The sequence below is a fragment of the Protopterus annectens genome, chromosome 1.part1 (assembly GCF_019279795.1).
Source record: "Protopterus annectens isolate FY-2018-M chromosome 1.part1, PAN1.0, whole genome shotgun sequence".
Classification (NCBI taxonomy): Eukaryota; Metazoa; Chordata; order Ceratodontiformes; family Protopteridae; genus Protopterus; species Protopterus annectens.
Window position 1 is genome coordinate 1,169,896,698 of NC_056726.1, and position 20,441 is coordinate 1,169,917,138.

Genomic DNA, 20,441 nt, shown 5'->3' on the forward strand with positions numbered 1-20,441 from the left:
AGGTATGTTTTAAACTGTGCTTTTTAAGCTCCCTTATTAGTGGCAGAAAAACTTTTCTTTTAGCTAATACCATGGAAGAATAGTCATTGTCAAAACGCACAGTTGTTTCATTAATCTTAACAGGAGCTTTAGCCCAAGCAGATTTAAGAACCATCTCTTTATCAAAAGATGATAGAAATCTAACTATAACTGATCTAGGATAGTTTTTGTTAGAGTTAGTATTAGCTATAGATCTATGTGCTCTTCGATACCAAAAGAGAATGCTTCTGGTAAATCTAAAGTTTTAGGGAGCCATGTTGTTAAAAAGAAGTAATATTGTTACCTTCAATATTTTCTGGCAGTCCAAAAATCCTAATGTTATTGCGCCTAGATCTATTTTCCAGGTCATCCAGCTTTGTTTGTAAATGTGTATTTTGTTTCAGCAGAAACTCAATGTTGATTTCCTCTTCTTGTATTCTATTTTCCATGTCATTCACAGCTTCTTCTATGCCTGTCATCTGGATCTTCTGTTGTTGCAGGTCCATATGTAACAAGTCTATTTGTTTTGTAGGTGTTCTATGAAAGTGTCTATTTTAGTATCCATTTTATCCATCTTAGCAGTAAGTTGCTGGACTATGATTATCAGAGACTGAAGTTCTTTCTTGATGCTGGAGTCTTGAGAATTTGTCTTACTGGAACTCATTTCAGACTGATAAACTGACAGGAAAATTTCCAAAGTAATTTCTGACAGGAATATTATTAAGATTTCCTTTCTTTTTTAGATATAGTTCAAGAACTATATAAAACAAACATATTTAGAAAGAAAATTACTTCAAAAATTATTTTTTTAAGTAATTAATTCCTGTCAATGTAATGAAATTGGTGGAGCTGAAGAAATCTGCTGCTATCCTGTGTTCATCCTTGGCCACGCCCCAGCACACTAGTTTTGAATACAGAATGGCCTACAAGTTTTTATTCTGATTTGTCTGCTGTCTGTATATCATTTGTGCACCACAACCATGTTATGGTTTGTGAAGTGACATGACAACACAATCACTGCTTGCAGATATTGTATTAACTCCCTCTGTCCTGCATCCATATAATTTGTTTTTGGATATGACAGCTTTATTTTCTTTGTCTGCGCTGGCTACCATAAACTCCTGAATAACCTGAGCACTTTTCATAGCAGGAATCAATACATTAGTCTTCTGACTGTGAGTATTTCCTTCGGGATGAGTGAATGTTTCCATGTTACTTTCTTTTTCTAACTGAAGAGGTTTACATAGGTTCTGAGCTTGAGGTGCTAATGAGGCAGTGCCTTTCTTGATAGCTGTTCTGGGTAACTAGTGTTAGCAGCCAGATTATCACCACTGTTAGGGCTGCTTAATTGCTTTAAACCACTAGTCCTCTTGGATCTGTTTTTTTTTTTCTTTTTGAGACAACTTTATATCATTCAGGGAAAGGAGGACATGGTTAGGCATCAAACATTATACCCAACATAGTTAAATAGCATAGGAAAGTGGGTAAGCCATTCTTAAAGCACAGATGTTTTACTTCAGAGGTCATCCTTTCCTTTAATGTAGCATAAGCAAAGTCCTGATAGATATGTATCTCTAATCCTGCTAAAAGAAAGGCATTCTAGCTGTAGATTTATAAATTTGTTATACACTCTCAATTAGTACTGAGCAGGACTTGTGGTAACACCAAACATTTGTTTAAATACTTTTGAAAAACTAACTGTATTACATTTTCTGAGTTTCTTATACCCATGAAATGTTGAGATAGTTTCATTTTTGCCTTTCATTCTAAATCTTTCACTCTCTGTCTCTCTCTCTCTCTCTCTCTCTGTTAGAACTGAGACCCTTCTGTAGGGATTTTTCAGCCTTCTAACACTCCTACAACATTTTGTCTTTCAGCTTAAGGCAGACTCTGAAAGGCTACTTCTTACAGACCAGGCTTCTACATCTTGTTGCCGACTCTGAAAATTGGAACATTGTTCCATAGTGTTGTTTAACACACTTGTAATCATAGATGCCAAATAATTAGTCTTTTGTTCCATACTGTTGTACATGTAGCCGTCTAGTCCACACACCTCAAACTTCTCTACCATTTGGTGAACAGTCCAGTTCCAATAATTCACCATTACAAAGTGCCGAACCAGTTCCCTGTGCAGAACTTGTGTCGTATCACTTTAGGTTGCTTAGAATAACAGCAGTATTAGTTATGCAGAGATTTTGTTAAATGAACGTATATTGAGACAAGCAGAACAGGGTATGAAGGCTGCTGAGTCCACATGGGTGGGGCAACAGGACTAAAGAAGGACAGGCTTTTCTAGACTTCTGTCTGGCAAAAGGCTTGATAGTGGACAACACATGTTTCAACCAGAAGGATGATCACAAGATCACATACAAGAGTGGGAAACATGCAACTCCGGTATACTTCCTACTAGTAAGGAAATGGCACAGGTGTAGAATCAATGATTGCAAGGTCATCCCAGTGAAATAGTTGGCTCACAGCATAAATCAATAGTTGCCACAATCAGCTGCAAGCAGTGGAAAGAGAAGGCTCTAAGGTCAACAGAGACCAAGCTGAAGACCTGGAAATTAAATTGAGAAAAATCATAAGAGTTCAAGGAAATACTCAGGGCTCTCACACCTCAGGAAGAAGATGAAAGAGGTGGAGTTGAGAAGAAGGGCAAAGCTTCAAAATAGCATGTATAAGGACTATAGAATAGATATATAGTCATAATAGCATGTATAAGGACTACAGAATAGATATATAGTCAAAATAGCATGTATAAGGACTACAGAATAGATATATAGTCAAAATAGCATGTATAAGGACTACAGAATAGATATATAGTCAAAATAGCATGTATAAAGACTATAGAATAGATATATAGTCAAAATAGCATGTATAAGGACTATAGAATAGATATATAGTCAAGCAAAGTATGGAAATAAGGTACATAAGGAGGGCCAGTGGTGGAATGTAGAAGCCCAGGAAGTCATCAAAAGAAGGAAAGACTGCAGGAAAAAGTGAGAGATAGAAAAGACAGAGAAGGCTAAGAAGGAATATTGGTTGACTAACAAAGAGGCTAAGAGAGCAGTTGCAGTAGTGAAGAATAAGGGATCAGAGGCACTCTACCAGCTTCTGGAAAGTGATTTGGTAGATGACACAAAGAAACTATCAGGTTGCAAGGCAAAGACAGAAAACTAAAGAAGATAGTCAGACACCCTTCATAAGGGATGCCACTGCAAACCTGCTTACCAGTCTGCAGGACATCAAAGGCAGATGGAAGGGGTGCTTCCAGTAGCTTCTGAATGAAGAAAACCCCACAGAAGCTGTACTGCCCCAGACACAGCCTGTGGTAAAAGAAGAAGGAAGCCTATCTAAGAAGAAAAAAAAGAACATCACTAAGGATAATGAAGTCAGAGAAACAGCAGGCTAAGAAGAGGCCTCAGCAGATATGCTTGAGATATTGATTGAGTTATGAGAGAAATGGCTCTTGAGGGTACTCATATCGGTATGGAGAGAAAGGTGTATCCCAGATGACTGGACAATAGGTATAGTAGTCCCAGTGTACAAACACAAAGGGGGCATTTACAACTGTGGATTACAGAGGTATCAAACTCCTGTCACATTTTGGAGAGGATGACTGATAAATGAATGCACAGGTTAGTATAAAGTAAGATGGGGGATGAGCAATTTAGATTCAGATCAGGATGTAGCACAACTAACTTGACGTTTGTAGTGAGATAGATAACTGAGAAGAAGCTGGAGATGAGGAAAAAGTCCAATTTGGCATACCTAGACTTGGAGACAGCATATGACAAGGTCCCAAGAAAGGCAATGGTTCAAAATCCCAGACAAATTGTTAGAATTAGTGCATTATATACACAAGGATAGAATGACACAAGTATGAACAATGTTTAGACTCATGGAAGGGTTCCCAGATGGAGTAAGTGGGTATCAGGATTCAGCTCTGAGCCCACTGCTGTTTGTACTGGTATTTAATTACATTAGAACACAGGTCGGAGGGGACAGTTCAAGAAAGTTGCAATCTGCAGATAAGGTGACATTACATGCAGACTATGAAGAAGAGCTTCAGCAAAGGATAGGAGAATGGAATGCAAAACTGGAGACACTTGGGAAGAAACTGACTACAGATAATACAGTTGTAATGGCAGCAAATGGTGAAAATCAGAGGAAGTGGAGACCTGAGATAGAAGGGAAAATAGTAGACCAAGTTAATAGCTTGAAGTACCTGGGAGGGGTGGTTAAGGAGAAGGGAAGTCTGAATGAGGAGGTCAAAGCTAGAATTAGAGGAGCTACAGCCAACTGGCACATTGTGTCATGGGTAGTGTTTAACAGAAAAAATGTCAAGGAAACTGAAAAGTAAAGTATACAAAACAATGGTGTGACCAGTACTACTGCATGGTACAGGAGCCTGGGCAGTGAAGACAGAACAGTTGTGGAAGCTAACGGTGATAGAGATGAAGTGCTTGAGATGCAGGATGTGCACTGTGGGACAGATGAAGACATGAGAACATCAAAGAAGAAGCCCAAGTAGCTTAAATTGCAGAGAAGGTCAGGAAGAGCAGATTGCAGTGGTTTGGGCACTTGTGCAGGAAAGAAGACAATCTGGTGAAGAAGGCTTGGGAGAGACAGGAAGAAGTCAAGAGAAAACAAAGGCATCCAGCAAATAGATGTCTAGATTGTGTGAGAGATGATCTCCAACAATCAGGCATGATTGTCAAAGAAGATAGGAGAGTGACATTGAATTGAAGGAGCGAGAGAGAGAGAGAGAGAGAGAGAGATAGTAACAACTGAAGCAACACCCTGACCCCACATAGAAAATGGGAAAAAGGAGCTGATGATGATGATGGTGGTGATGATGATTTAGAGAAGATCTTGAAAGATATGTACTGAAGCTGCTATCATCTTTGTCCTCTGACTACACCCCTGCTTTATTATCCTTTTTTATGTTTTTAAAATTGAATTTCATATACTCAGTAGAGTGTTTTTTCCCTAACTGACACTGGCTATACATCCCTATTCTTTTATGTAACACCCTTCAACGTTTTATGTAACATATGGTCACCATTTGTCTGTCTTTGATGAGTAAACCTACCATTTACAGAGGCACTTTTAAGCAAGATGGAAGTTTAGGCACAGATATCAAAGCAAAGTCCAAGGAAAATTAGAAAAATTTAGTAAATCAAGAAAGCAAGATGGGTGAACAAACAGGAAGACAGGATCAAATGGCTCATTCAAAGATTTCCCAAAATAGGAGCAGAATTGCATATTTCTCTAGAGCTGGTGGGGAGGGTAATGAAAATCTAATAACAATTAAGAGCATCATTGGAGGCTAACACAAAAGAAGAGAAGCTGAAATAGCACATCCAGAATCTGGAAGATGACAAAATTGCAATTAAAGTTCAAATTCAGGAGCAAAGTAAAAAAAAAAAAAAAAAATCACACAGGTGGAAAAGCTGGTAAAATGGCAAAATCACAAAGAGGATGACTTGGAAACAGATGCAGATGAAGCAATATCCAGATCTTAGGAATCCATGAAAAGGTGTCTGAACTGGAACTGGAAAAGCTAGTTCTGCAGTTGCTGCAAGAAAGAGTCAACATGACAACTTTGTAAGAGCTCTCACCAGAAAGAAGCCACAGGGTTGGAAAGAGAAGTCAGACAAAAGAACACCTTCACAGATGTAATAGTCTTTAATATTCATTTAGAGCAAAAATTCATACAAGCCCAAGATTAAAAGAGAATTCCTTACAGTGAAATGTTTATTAAAATTGTTGGACAATAAACAATTTTTTGATCATATAAACAAATACTGCAGCCAGAGTCAATGATTATAGGTAAAACATTCAAATTAACTGCAAGAGATGAAATGCATGTTTAATATTCAGAGTACAGAGGGAGGAGGAACCAGGAGACAGGAGGAGGAAGCAGGGCACAGAAGGAGAATGTGTGATAAAGAGACATGTGAAGGAAGGAAGACATGCATGAAACTGAGGGTCTATATTATATCATCGAATGCTTAAAAAAGCAAACAATGAATAATCAACCCCATGTAAGTGAAAGCTTACAATCTCAGAAGCTCAGAACATGGAAAAAAATCGCTGTTCTAAAAAATAAATAAATAAATAAAAACCTTAAAAGAATACATAAAGTAGGGGGCTTTGCCCCCACACCCCCCAATGTGGGGGGGATGTGCCCCCCACACACCCCCTACTTAAATATACCAACTCCGAGATCACACTGCAGTGCCAAAAATGGCAAAGTAACAGAAGCGACCAAGCAAATTCTTTCCCTGAGAAAGAATTTGCTTAAAACCTGCTTCGCTATTTTGCCTTTTCATTGTTTTAAGTTCGACCAAGGTCTTCGCTCATCTAATAGGAACCCAAAACAGAAGATAGCAAAAATAGTTGAATTGAAGGGGGGCCAAAAGAACAGGGGAAAACCACACAACTGAAAAAAATGAGAAAAGAAAGTGCAGTTTTGTACCTACCATAAATGTAGATGTTCGAGTGTCTTCACTGCTGCAGTCATTACACTTGGGTTATCCTGCCGTCGGCCTGAGTAGCAAGTGACATCATTTTCTTCAGTTTTTCTTGCCCCAGATGTCAGGTGCCCTCAAAAATGGTAGGCAATACATATTGCTAATAAAACATACCAAAAAGGTAAAAATAAAGCCTTCAGTAACCAGCAAATACACCACATAGGTAGTATAGGTTAGTCCCAGGTAAGAAAGAGGGGCTGGTGGGTGGGTAACCTGGACTACAGCAGTGAAGACACTCAAACATCTACATTTATGGTAGGTACAAAACTGTGCTATGTTCATTGTGTTTCACTGCTGCAGTCATTACACTTGGGTAGAATCCCAAAGCTGAGTTTGGGTGGCTGGCTCTATAGAGGATTTGGTGTGGCTATGAGGCCCTGCAGCACTGCAGTGGCAAAGCCAGCTCTGGATCTAGAATAAAGAGGCAAATGGTAATGCTTGGTAAAGGTGTGCACTGAACGCCAAGTTGCAGCTTCCAAGATATCTTTGGTAGGTACTCCTCTAAGGTAGGCAGTAGAAGTGGCAGTTACCCTGGTGGAATGTGGTCTAATATTACTAGGTACAGGTTTCCCATGTTGTGTGTAGCAGAACCGGATACAGTGTCCTATCCACTTTGAAATGGTCTGCTTTGAAATAGCCTTTCCCTGTGATCCTGCAGCATATGATACAAACAATTGTTCAGATTTTCTGAAAGCTTTTGTTTTGTCCAAGTAGAAGCTCAATTGCCTGTGTTTGTCCAAGGAATGTAGAAGTCTCTCCCCTTTATTCTGGGGATTTGGCTAAAATGTTGGCAAGTGACTAGTTTGGTTTAGAGTCACACTGGATACCACCTTAGGCATAAAGGTAGGGTTTGTTCTTAAAGAAACCCTGTCTTGGTGGAAAATGATAAAAGGCTCCACTGCCATTAGTGCCTGCAGTTCTGAGACTCTTCGTGCTGAGGTTATTGCCAGAAGCAGAGCAGTTTTCCATGATATATATTTTAACTGCTGAATTGGCTGGTTCAAAAGGAGGCAAAGTGAGCTTTTCCAAAATGAAATTGAGGTCCCAAGTTGGTGTTGGTGCTCTTCGGGGCGGTCTTATGTTTTTAGCTCCTCTGAGGTACTGTATTAGCAATGGGTGAGAGAAAATAGGAGGATCTGTCTTGTAATGAGACGAGATGGCAGAAGCGTGAATCTTAATGGATGAGAAGGATAGTCCTTTGTCCAGCATCTCAGTCAAGTATTGTAGTATCTGAGGAATGTTAGGGACCAGAGGATCAAGGTTTTGAGCCTGGTTCCAGGCACAGAATCTCTTCCACTTGTCTGAATAAGATTTCCTGGTGCTAGGCCTCCTGGCCTCCAAAATGACATCCATAACAGCTTTAGAGAGAGAAGTAGTGTGTTTGGCTAATGAATCTGCCATGCAGCCAGGTTTAAGGTTTTCAGCTGACTGTGCAGAATCTGATTGATTTACTGAGTCAGAAGGTGTGGAATTTGAGGCAAAATCCAAGGTGGGCCTTGAGCTAAGTTCTTTAAGATTGGGTACCAATGCTGGTGTGGCCAGTCTGGAGCAATCAGAATCATCAGTGGTTTTTCTTGTCTGGCTTTTAGGAGTACCCTTGTAAGGAGAGGCAGAGGTGGGAAGGCATAAACATGTAGGCTTTTCCAGCTGAACGAAAGAGCATCTACTTTCCATGCTTGTGTGTAATAAGTCCTTGTGCAGAATTTTTGTAGTTGGTAATTCAGTGGTGAGGCAAAAATATCTATGTCCGGGCACCCCCATTTTTGCATTATCATGCTGAAGATGTGTGGATTTCATTTCCACTCGTGAGGATCCATGATGTTTCTGCTTAAGTCGTCTGCCAGAGTGTTTTTCTTTCCTGGCAGGAATTGTGCTTGCAGATGGACTTGATAGGTTAGAGCTGTGTTCCACGAGGTCATGGCTTGTCTGCATGGGGGTAAGACTGAGTGCCCTCTTGTTTGTTTATGTACCACATTACAGTGGTGTTGTCTGTCTTTAATAGTAATTGTCCTGGATGCAGAAGATTCTTGAAAGCTGTAAGGGCATTTTGTACAGCCAACATCTCTTTTTGATTTATGTGAAGATGCATTTGGTCTGTGGTCCATTTGCCCTGAATAGATTTTCCTGCCATGTGTGCTCCCCAGGCATAATCCGAGGCATCTGTTGTTAAAGTCTGCCTGGCTGTGGGAAGAGTGAAATGATGACCCTTGTTGAGGTGACATGCCTGTGCCCACCATCTAAACTCCTGTTGTAGGCAGGGAATTATTGGTATTACTGTCTCCAAGCTGTGAGAATGTTGAGACCAAACACTTTTTAGGTACCATTGTAATTTCCTCATATGCAGTCTTGCATATGGAATTAGTAGTATGCAGGACACCATGAAGCCCAAGGCCTGCAGAATTTTTCTTGCAGGGAGTTGGGACTTTGTTGCCATCAATGAAAATACTGAGTCAGTTGTCCTTCTTTGTCTGGCTTGAGATAAGCCATTTGGTCCGTTGTATTTAAGCTGGCACCCAGGAATTTTATCTCTTGTGAGGGCACTAGTTTTTATTTATTTTCGTTTACTGTGTACCCTAGGCAACTTAACAATCTTTTTATGAACACCAGATGCTGTAGAAGAATGTCCTTGCTCTCTGCTTGTATCAGGCAGTCGTCCAGATATGGATATATTTGGATTCCTTTTTGTCTGAAAAATGCAATTACTGGTGCTAGGCACTTGGTAAAGACCCTGGGCACAGTATATAAGCCAAAGGGCAGTGCAGAGAATTGGTAGTGCATTGAACCAGCTATGAATCTGAGGTATCTTCTGCAATTTTGTCTGATAGGGATATGCAGGTATGCCTCTTTGAGGTCCAAAGTAACAAGCCAAGCTTTCTTGCCCAACATGGGAAAGAGCTGTTGTAGTGTCAGCATTTTGAATTTTGGAACATCCAGGTAAGTATTTAGAATGGAAAGGTCCAGAATGGGTCTCCAGGCTTTGTCCTTTCTGGGTACCAGGAAGAGTCTTGAGTAAAATCCTTGTCCTTTTTCCTGATGCGGTACTTTTTGAATAGCTCCCATGTCCATGAGAGCTGTAATTTGTTTTTGTGCCTCTGCCCATTGATTTTGTGGCAGGTCTGGCATTCCTTTTAGCCTTGGAAAAGTGTGAAAGTGGAACCTGTAACCTTGAGACACAATATTCAGCACCCATTTGTCTTGGGTGATTGCTTGCCAATTTTAAGAAAAAAGTGCTAGTTTCCCCCCTAAGGGAGCTGCCAAAAGGGAAGAGTTTGGCATTGGAAGGGGGAAGTCATTGGGACTGTTTCCTGTAAGGTTGTGACTTGTCCTCACCTCCTTTTGGGTTTGAAGCACCCCACTGTCATGGTCTGTAAGATCCTTGTGGCTGAGATCTGCCTCTTGGGCATCTGTATCTGCCTCTTTGTGGCCTGTCTGACACTGGAAAGGACCAATTCTTTGTAGGCCAATTTCTGCTAAATCGTGGTGGCTGTACCTGTAAGAAATCCTTCACTGTTTGCATAGATTTTGCCTTATCCTCCATTTTCTTTAATACCTCTTCTGCCTTAATACCAAATAAATTATCTTGCTGCAAAGGAGCATCCAATAATTTTGCCTTAACATGATCTGGTAAACTTTGTTCTTTTAACTAAGCATGCCTTCGAATCACAGATCCTGTAACTGTTGCTCTACAAGAAGCTTCTGATGAATCAAAACTACATTGCAAAGTATGCTTTCCCACTTGTTCAGCTGCATGCAATAAATCCTGCATTTCCTTATAGTCAGGTTGTTCTGCATTTGTACTCATGTTCTGTTTTAATTGAGACAGTAAGTACTGTTGATATTTAAGCATGTGAAACTGGCAATTTAGAGCCCTCACTGCTAAAGTTGCAGAGGTGTAAACTTTCTTTCCCCATCTGTCTAATGCTCTAGAGTCCCTATCCGAGGGAACTGGATTCTTAGCTGTGGAAGCCTTAACCCTTTTGGGACCCTGGGAAATAGTTTCTGGGTCAGCAACAGGGATTTTATGAAGAAATTTGTGAGAGTCAGGGACTTTGTAGTACCTGTCTGGCTTGACTGGAGCTGGGGGTAAAGAATCAGGATTTAAACTAGATTCAGAGAACACATCATCCACAATGTCCAACACTGACGGAATAGCAAGGGGCCTGTGCTGAGGCAGTAAAAGAAAGTCTCTGAGCCTTTTCTTGGATTCTGAGTAATCCTGGCCCTCCCAATGGAAATGCTCCCTCATGGTATGTAAAGTTTTCCCAAAAGAATAATCCTCAGGAGGAGAAGCTGAAGGAATTGATTCTTCAGCTTCAGAATTCTCATAGGGGGGTAAAGAATATCCCTGGTCTGAAGAGAAATCAGAATATATTGAAACCTGGTCAGAGGAATCATAATCTTTATCCTGCCTAGGTCTTTTATCAGGGGGGGGGATGGGAACCCCTGATCAGAGTTATCAAGTCGTCGGCCATCTTGAGCATCTGTTTTTTAGGCATGGAGGCCTGTCCAGGTGAATGCTGTACTTGCTTTTGTGTCTTTAATGTAGGTTTAGTCTTGGCTGTAGTTGCAGTGGTAAGTTGAGTAGGCCTGAAAACACCCTCAGAAGCCAATGCCTGCTTAGCAGCTCCAGACCCATCTGAAGGGTTAAACTCCATTGATCCAACACCTTGAGTATCAAGAGGCCTAGGCACCTCCACATGGGAGTCGGTGGCGGCCTGTGGTTCTGAGGTAGTGGGTGTCAGGGGCTGCGAACCGGGGACTGGCCTAGAAGAGGCTTTGTCGTCAGTTTTGGGCCTCGGATGCCATTCCTTATCTTTATCTTTGCGTTTTTTGTGCATTCCGGTCGTCGGTTGTTCCGACGGCATTGTATAATTAAACCTTCACCCAAAGTAATGGCAAGCAAAATCAAACCGACGTTTAATAGTGCACTTGTTAAATCTAGCACAAAACCAACAACTAGTGACATCGTGATCTGGGCCTAGGCATGGAATACAGTAAGAATGAAAATCCTTATAAGGTATTTGCTTCCCACAAGAAATACAATTATTAACTTTTACTGACATCGGTCTGAGGCAAGAAAAAGTTTCCCCATTGGGGTACTTAGCTTTATTGAAGACTTTGGTTCTGAAATCGAATTTGAAATCTCAGGATTCGGCCGACCGGCACTTGTGAACTGCTTTTGCTTCGGGCACCGCACGGCAAGAAAGACTGAAGAAAATGGCATCAGTTCGTAGGTTTATAGGTTCATAGGTTCATACTAGGCTATCTGCCCTAGGGCATTTATAAGCCTAGCCAGAGTTGTGTGGCTTTCACCACCCCTTAGGTTGAAGAATACTATACCCATTAGTTTGCCGTGTCTCTGACCAGCAGTGATACAGAGATGATCCCCGGGGTAAACCTACGACCTGTCTCACATGGACCGGGATTCTGTTCCACAGCATAGGGAGTCTCTGGGTGATGAATCTGTCCCTCCAGCATGTCCTATTTATATCCGTGTTGAGGTTTAAGTCTCTTGCTCTTGTGGCTCTGGTGGATTTGGATTTTTTGAGGTGGAGCATGTCCATTAATTCCGGGTTGGACATGGCCTTGTATGTCAGGCACAGGTCACCTCTGAGCAGACGGTATGTGACTGAATAGAGCTGGAGTTTCTTCAGTCGGGCAGCATATGGCATATTTTTGAGCCCCTTTATCCTTTTGGTGAGGAACTTTTGGGGTCTTTCCAATTGCTGCAGGTGTCGGGTAAGATACATTCTGAATGGGGCATTGTACTCAATCATTGGTCTGATAAGTGAAGAGTACAGGGGACCAATGACCTCCCTTGATCTGGATGTGAATCCCTTCATAATCAGGTGGGCAATGTAGAAGATCCTCCTAACCACTTTGGCAATGTGAGTGTCAAAAGAAAGGTTACTGTCAACTTGGGTCCCCAGGTCCCTGATAACCTCTTCTGTACTTAATGGATTGCCACCTATGTGGTAACTTGGGGTTACCTTGTTCTTACCAAAGGGTATGACTATACATTTTTTGGCATGTAGCTTAAGGCCATGGCTCTGGCACTAGTTATCCGTTTCTATGAGACCTCTCTGAAGGATATCGGTGTCTGATGGATTTTCAGCTATGGCGCCCAGTTTGCAGTCATCTGCAAACTTTGTCAGCCACAATCCTCCTATGTTTGCCTGCACTTCTGAAAAGTAGATGCCGAACAAGAGGGGGCCCAGGACTGAGCCCTGTGGGACACCGCTTGTGACTGGCTTGGAGTCTGACATGGCACCAGCAACTCTAACCCTGTGGGTTCTGTCCTTGAGCCAGTTTGCAACCCATCTTGTGACATATGGGTTTACATTTAAGCTGGTGAGCTTTTCTATGATACTCGAGTGGGGTATTGTGTCGAAAGCTTTTGCAAGGTCAAGGTAGGCTGTGTGAACTGCCTTGTTTGTTGTTTCTTATATATCCCTGGCACAGTGACGTCAGGAAAGAGGCGACAGCAACTGACGCCGGACCAAGACTTTGGAACTCAGGCCGACTGTGGGCCCACCTGATGGCAGGATAACCCAAGTGTAATGACTGCAGCAGTGAAACACGATGAACATCTGCAAGGAAGAAAAATGGAGAAGCAAGACACAGAAAAGAAATCCAAAAGTATTTATGAGGTCCGTAAAAGGGGTCTGCAATGAAGACATACATTAGCAGAGGATCTGAAAAGAGCTGGAGAGGGGATAGACAACAATAGGACATCTATTAGTGGAGAAAGAGTCTCTCTGAAATGTTGAAAGATTTAGAAGATGCATCCAGGATAAGGGAGAGACTGAGATTTAAAACTCTGAAAAAAATATGAATATAACTGACCAGATAAATCTGGACTGTCATTTCTGGCTATGACCAACTTGTATTGATACTCTTTTATCTTATTCTAAAAACAAGGGCAGTTATGTAACACAGTCTTTAGTGAATAGGTGTAATACCCATAGGTCTTTAGGTGAAACAAGATGATAGGGCCTTTGTTTTACTGTTGTGTACTTGGTACTTGACTATATTGCATATGCTGGACATTACAGAACTGATTTCAGTAATCACATTCCTTATTCAGGATATAAGAGATTGGTGTGATAGCAGCTGTTTACTTTCAATTCCCAGAAATCTACTTGATACTGTTCTCATTATAATAGTCTGTGCTATCAAAAAACAATGAAGATGCCTCTCTATATTCAAATGGTTGCACTGTTCAAGCTGTGAGTTTAGTGACAGATTTGGATATCAGTCCTAAATCCAGGTAGACATTTCAAAACAAACTGTGTTGGCAATTGCATAGAATATAATTCATTACCTAGGTGTTTTATGGCCCAGTGTAAGTATTTAAATAATATTAAGAGTCATCAAAACTGTAAGAGAATACTTTCACCATCACTGCACTTTCCAAGCTTTCTTCCAACTAGTTTAAGGACTGGTTAAATAGCATCTAGGTCCATATGTTGAACTTATCTAAACTATCAGGAAAAGAGCATTTCAAGTTTACCTCTTACCACATATCAAGCATGCAGGTATTGGTTTACTTGAAGCTCTGCACTCCCTCCTAAAACAAAATAGAAATGGTTCCAATGTGTCCTATTTCTTTTTTAATAAGGATTCATAAAACTAATTAACATTCAAATTATAAGCAAATGAATCAGGTTTTTGATAATATTTTAATATGCTTTCTCTCTGATAAAATATAAATATAAGGGTTGCTTCACATCCTTTCAAATCATGTTGCATTATGACCTCTTACAATTAAAATACTCAAACCAGTTTTGGCACATCATGTTGATTGCTATGAATCGATTTCAGGGCAAGTCTTTTGTATTTCATTAGCAGGGCTAATCCCGTATTAAAATATAAATATTAATATTACATTTTTATACATGCATCTCAAATCCTGGTATTACTATCGTTCCTTCAATTTTTCTAAAAACAAATAAAAACTGATATTAATACTTGAAGAACTATCGGATACACCATTAGTCAGGTGCAAAATCTTAACCAGAAAAATGCCCTGAATCTAGACTGCACTACATATTTCATTATCTCATTACTGATGAAAGCAAAATGCAGTTAGTTGACCTTATCTTTGACTTTATTTTATTTTCTCTGATGATGTTTGATAATTTTGCATATTGTGTTTTGCACCATTTGCTGAAGTATGCAATAGTTTGTCAAACAATTACTATTTTAATAGATTCTGTATAAGTAAATCATTCATATTAAGCTGCAATGAAAATACTGGCTACTGCTAACAGCAGAATCAACTTTGCTGCCATTCAGCATTAGTGCATAATATATTTAGTTATGAGAACCTTATGGGAACAACTTTTTTGGTAATTCACTTCTCTGTAAAGAAGCCTTATTTCAGATAAATTGTGAGCAAACTTCATTTGTAAAACAATTATTTGATAAAAGGAAGTACATATTCAAAACAATGCAAGTTTGTTTTTGGGTGCTGAGTTTAATTCACTACATCAGACTGGGTGAAATCTAATGATATTCATATGCTCGCACATTTTCGTTTTTGTAATGTCAGCTTTGAGACTTTAATGAACTGTTGAATCTCTGTGCTAAAAAGAAGTTACAAAGTTTCATAATAATTCTAATGTGTCACTTCACAGCAAATTATTACAAATGGTTCACCTGTGATCAATCTTTAAATCCCTGCAATGGTGACTAGTAACTCTGTTGCATACCACTTAATGGATTGATGTTTATTAATTTGATGCTGAAATGAGTATTTAATTAATTGTATTGGACTGTGTAATAGCAAAACATTTTTTTTATTTTTCAGAACCTACGTGGGTGCAGTACAACCTGTTTCCAAACAGACTGGTTTCAGAAATTACTCCATGTTGAATTTTTCTCCATGACATTACAGCTTCTTTAAATCCATAGCATGGCATATGGACACATTTCGGTTTAGTTTTTTTTTTGTGCTTATAATATATTTATGTTATTTTGGATAGCACATTATTTTGATAAAAAAAGAAAAAAAGAAAAATATATTAGGTTTATATATGTGTATGTATGTATATAGCTGTATATAGTAGAATATGCATATTTGTGAAAATATTACATTTCTCAGTTAACAAATCTATTTACTGAAATGTTCAAAGATGAAACAGAAAGAAATAAAAGGAGTAAAAATACAACAGAAGTGAAATAATAAAGAATGAATGACTATTGTCAGCTTTATACTTTTTCAGACACCTTTTGCAGCACAAGTTAATACATGGCTCTTAATTTTAAGCTAAGTAACAGAACTGCTATCTTACAGTAAATGTTTATGTTATTATTCTGAATGGAAAGTCAAAGTGTAAAGCCTATGAGTTATGTTTTTTAAGCCGTATGTTGTTTTTCTTTTTTTTTTTTCAATAAAAACTGAATAAAACCCTCATTCCATTTTTCCTCAAGTCTACCCATGCATTTTTCTGGCATTAGTATGCACTTGTGACAAGCAAGTACATTTCTGAAACATTTTTTGAACGTGTAATGGAAATGTATTTCTTCCTGCATAAATATATAATCCAAAAATAACAGTGTCTGCCTGGGCAGTACATTTACTCATTGCTTATCATCTCCATGGACTATTTCATAATCTATTGGAAATCAAATATAGTTGCAGAGTTTTATAAGGCAGTGATAAAAATGGAATGGGAATGCTTAACAACTCATCATACATTTTACATGGGTTAGAATTAGCAGACATTATACAAATGAATGCTATATACTAGAGGGATGGAAACAAATTAAAACCACAATCTTTCACATAAAGACAGGTAAGTAAACATCAATAATTCTTGTGTGTAACACAGTGTATATTTTGCCTTGCTTGCTAATTACTGAAGAAGTAAACAGGTTTGCAATGTTTATTGCTATTTTTTCTTATTAAACAATATATGTTAATGAAATTATAAAATTGAAAATAAACCATAAAAATTTTTAAAGATGAAACTTCAAAGACAGTTTATTGTTACTCAGCACAATGACAATGCACCAAGGACATCCTTCAAAAATTGGAAATTGGAACAATACAGGTGTATAATCTTGTCATAGTACAAATGACCTGTCTGCATACCTGTTTATGCATCTTTCTGCAGTATATTGTAGTTTGCAGGTACATGGTAAAGGCAGAAGGATGATGTAACAGGGAAAGAAATGCACAAAATATGAATGTACAGATGATTAGGATGAGGCTCTGGGGCAAACACCGTAAGACGTGTTCCTTGCCCCAAAAAGGTAAACATAACAGAAAATGTATCTCTCTCCAACAAAGTAAACATAACAAAAAATGTTCCAAGAACATTAGTTTCATGTTAAAATACCTGGATCGTCAACATTTAGAAGCTGAAACACAAACACAAACTAAGTCCATACTACCAAAAGAAGAAGCCGCTCAGTATATCCAGCTGTCCAAATAAATCCTGCAAGCACGAGTAAAGTGACATACTGTTTATTACAAAAACAAAAAATCACATAAAGCGCTTTTCATCAGGCCACATAGCCCAACTTCTTCAGATATTTGTTCAACATAAACCATTGACTATATAGGAAGTGAAAGAGTCAGCTGTTTCCTGGAACAAACAGGAATCAGCTGTACTTAAAGTGGCACTCACCCTCATTCATTACCTAAAGTATAGCTTGAACAGCTCTCATCTACACAATTGTTTTAAAAAACAATGTTTCTAAATAGTAAATAAATAGTTAAAATGACGTAAAAACAGTATTTATCCATTATAAAATATTGGTTCGATTAATGTTAAAGTTAAAAATGTATATAAGATATATATATGTGTATGTCTAAAGAATATATATGTATATATATGTATAAATGTCACCGTATATATGATGTTAATGTTTAAAAAGAGGTGTAAGGAGTGTAACAAGACATAAAAACACATAAACAAAAGCAGCCAGAACCTAAACATAAGAATCTAAAAGTCAAGTAAACTAAAAAGCAATGGTATATATAAAACCGTATTAAGAACAGTGTGGCGATCAATTCCTAACCAAATTTTTAAGTTGTAGTATACAATTAATTGAGTACATTTCGTTAATACCCGGCGGGTAACACGCAAAAGTACGTAATTACCAACTCAATTCTAGTTTCTCTAACAGTAAGGAGAAAGGACCTCCTCTAGGGTCACAGGTAATGCAATCTAAAGCCCTAAAAGTAAAGCCATGGGTGGGTGATTTTATAGTGTGCCTGGCCAAAGCGTTATCTGACTTGTTGGACCTGATAGCGTATGTATGTTCATATACCCTGTCCCTAAGTCTTCTATCAGTTTTGCCAATATAGAAGGCAGGACAGGTGTGACACTTAGCCAGGTATACTACTCCCTTAGAGTTGCAGTCAAATTTGTACTTGGTGTTATATTTAAAACCTCTTATAATAAATTTCATTCCCTGCTCCATATATTTACAATAAGGGCATGACAAACACTTATTCATACCTGTGTGTCTAAGTGTACAGGAGTCCGAGTAACGAGTTTCCAGTAGGTTCTTTAAGTTTTTTCCTTTTCTATAAACTATTTTGGGGAACTCAATGGGACCTCCTGACAATTGTGTGTCCATGTTTATCAGATCCCAATTTTTCTTTAAAATGTTTATAAAATCATAACTGTCTATACAATACGTAATAATAAGCCTATTTTGATTTAATATTCCATCCTGTGGTGGGCAACTATTTGGTTCTAAGCTGTGGTTACTTGATAGTATTGCTTTGTAAAATCCCACTTCTCTTTTATTTTTCACTTCCTGACAAATCTCTTGTAGGAGTGAACTAGGGTAGCCCTCTCTTTTTAAACATGTCCATAAGTGTTAAGCATTCGTCAATAAACTGGTTGTCATCCGTAACCATCCGAGCTGCCCTTACAAATTGGCCCTTAACAACCGAATGTTTTTAGTGGACCGGGTGGCAGCTACTATAATGAAGTAATGCGTTAGACTGTGTTTTCTTTCTGTAGATCCTGGCTTTGAAACATTGATTTTGTCTATCCTTACTTAAATCAACATCTAAATAAGCAATTCTGTCCTGTGAAAAATTATGTGTAAATTTTAGAAATACACTAGTGTTGTTTAAGTAAGTTAAAAAGTTAAAAGCCTCCTGTTGATTACCCTGGAACATAATAAATATGTCATCCGGGAAACGTATATAGTACTTGACTGTACTTGTGTGTGCAGTTGCGCCAAAGACATATTCATGTTCCCAACAGGCCATTACTAAATTTGTAAATGCACTGCCACATGGGGAGCCCATCGCCACTCCTATTTTTTGTAAATAGTATCTGTTGTTGAAAATGCTGTAAGTGCTAGAAAGAACTATATCCAATAGTTCAGCCATCAATTTTACTTCATTCTGGGGGGCTCCCATACCATGTAGTAACAAACTCACCCATTCTATTCCCTCTGTATGGGGAATCGAAGAATACAAATCTTTCACATCTATTGTGAAAATTTAAGTCATCTTGGTATTGTAGGTTATTCATGTTATCCAAAAATGTCCAAGAGTCTTTACAAATATGCTTTTGTTGAACCACATATTTCTTTAAACTGTAGTCAATAAATTTAGAGCAAGCACAGGTAATACTTGCTCTAGCATCGACCAATGGTCTCATGGGTGGGTTATTTTTGCATTTATGCATTTTTGGCACTCCAAAAATAGTAGCTATCCTTGGGGCTGACATATGTAGATAATTTGCTACAGTCATGTCTATCCTTCCTTCAATGAATAATTCATCAAATAATGCCCTAACTCTTCCATAAGCTATGTTTAATTCGTTCTTTGATACCTCCTCGTAGGTGTCACTTTCTAAAATAGTCTGAATTTTGTGGTTGTAGTCGTCCAAGTTAAAAATAACTATACCCCCTCCCTTATCTGGTTTAATTGTCCTAACATGTGCTTTTTGCAAGTACATAAGTGCTTGTTTTTCTTCCTTAGTAATGTTGTAATTAAAGCTAATGATTTGTTCATTATTCATCTTATCCATTTTGTGAAAAATGTCTAACATACATATTTTTTCAAACAAAGCCACAGCTGAGTGGGAGTGGGGACAAAATGTACTAGAAATATAAAATGGTGTAATAGAGGGTGGTGCCTCTCCTAATAGTAAATTTAAATTCAACTTCCTAATAAATAATTTAAAATCAATAATAAACTCTGCTACATTAGTTCTACATGAAGGAGCAAAAGTAAAACCTTTTGCTAATAAATTAGCCAAAGTAGCATCGACATAAAAGTCAGAATAATTAAAAATCTTAAAGTCCCCAGTAGAGTTATGTACAATGGTAACAACCGGTTCTTTAAGGGATATGTTCTCTTCATGTAGGTTCTCCTGATGTGTTGAATCTATAGAAAGAGAGTCTGTGGTGTCCACTTTATTATGTTCACTGGTTATTGGTGTGAATGAAAGTATGTTTTTCTCGGGCCTTGCCTCAGGATGTACCCCGAGGAAGGAACTTGAAAATCCTGATTGTCGTGGCCATTTTGGCCTCTTTGACCATGGTGGGCATTATGGTAGTTGTTACCCTGGGTAGCTGCATTGAATTTATTAGTTTGGACCCCGTTGGAGTTAGTCTTATACTTTTTATTACTAATGTTGTTATTGTTGTTGCCTTTCTTTTTGGGTATTTGTGTCCAGCCCTCTTCAAGTTGGTCCAATTCATGCATGTCCATAGCTCCATCAGATCTCCCTGCTGTCATATCCTGTCTTTGGTCGCTTGTGTTGCCAAAGTTTGTTTGAGACAAGGGAGGTGCTGGGTATGCCAAACCCTTATCATAGGCTTCCCTGTCTCGATTTAGTTTTTTAACTTTGTTACTTTTTAATAGCACTTTACCCAGTGCAATAGAGTTGCCCAAAGTTT

The 20,441-nt window shown here is 38.6% G+C and overlaps 1 protein-coding gene across 2 annotated transcripts in view; it reads left to right on the forward strand.

The window, feature by feature from the left end:
* The window catches only part of LOC122809180 (beta-2-glycoprotein 1-like), a 235,783-nt gene extending 220,221 nt beyond the window's left edge, over positions 1-15,562 (forward strand). For both annotated transcript variants that reach the window (XM_044080486.1, XM_044080494.1), the window contains exon 10: positions 15,370-15,562. In XM_044080486.1, the coding sequence (XP_043936421.1) occupies positions 15,370-15,434 (65 nt within the window). In that variant the 3' untranslated portion in view covers positions 15,435-15,562. The remainder of the gene's footprint in view (positions 1-15,369) is intronic.
* Positions 15,563-20,441: the final 4,879 nt, after the last annotated feature.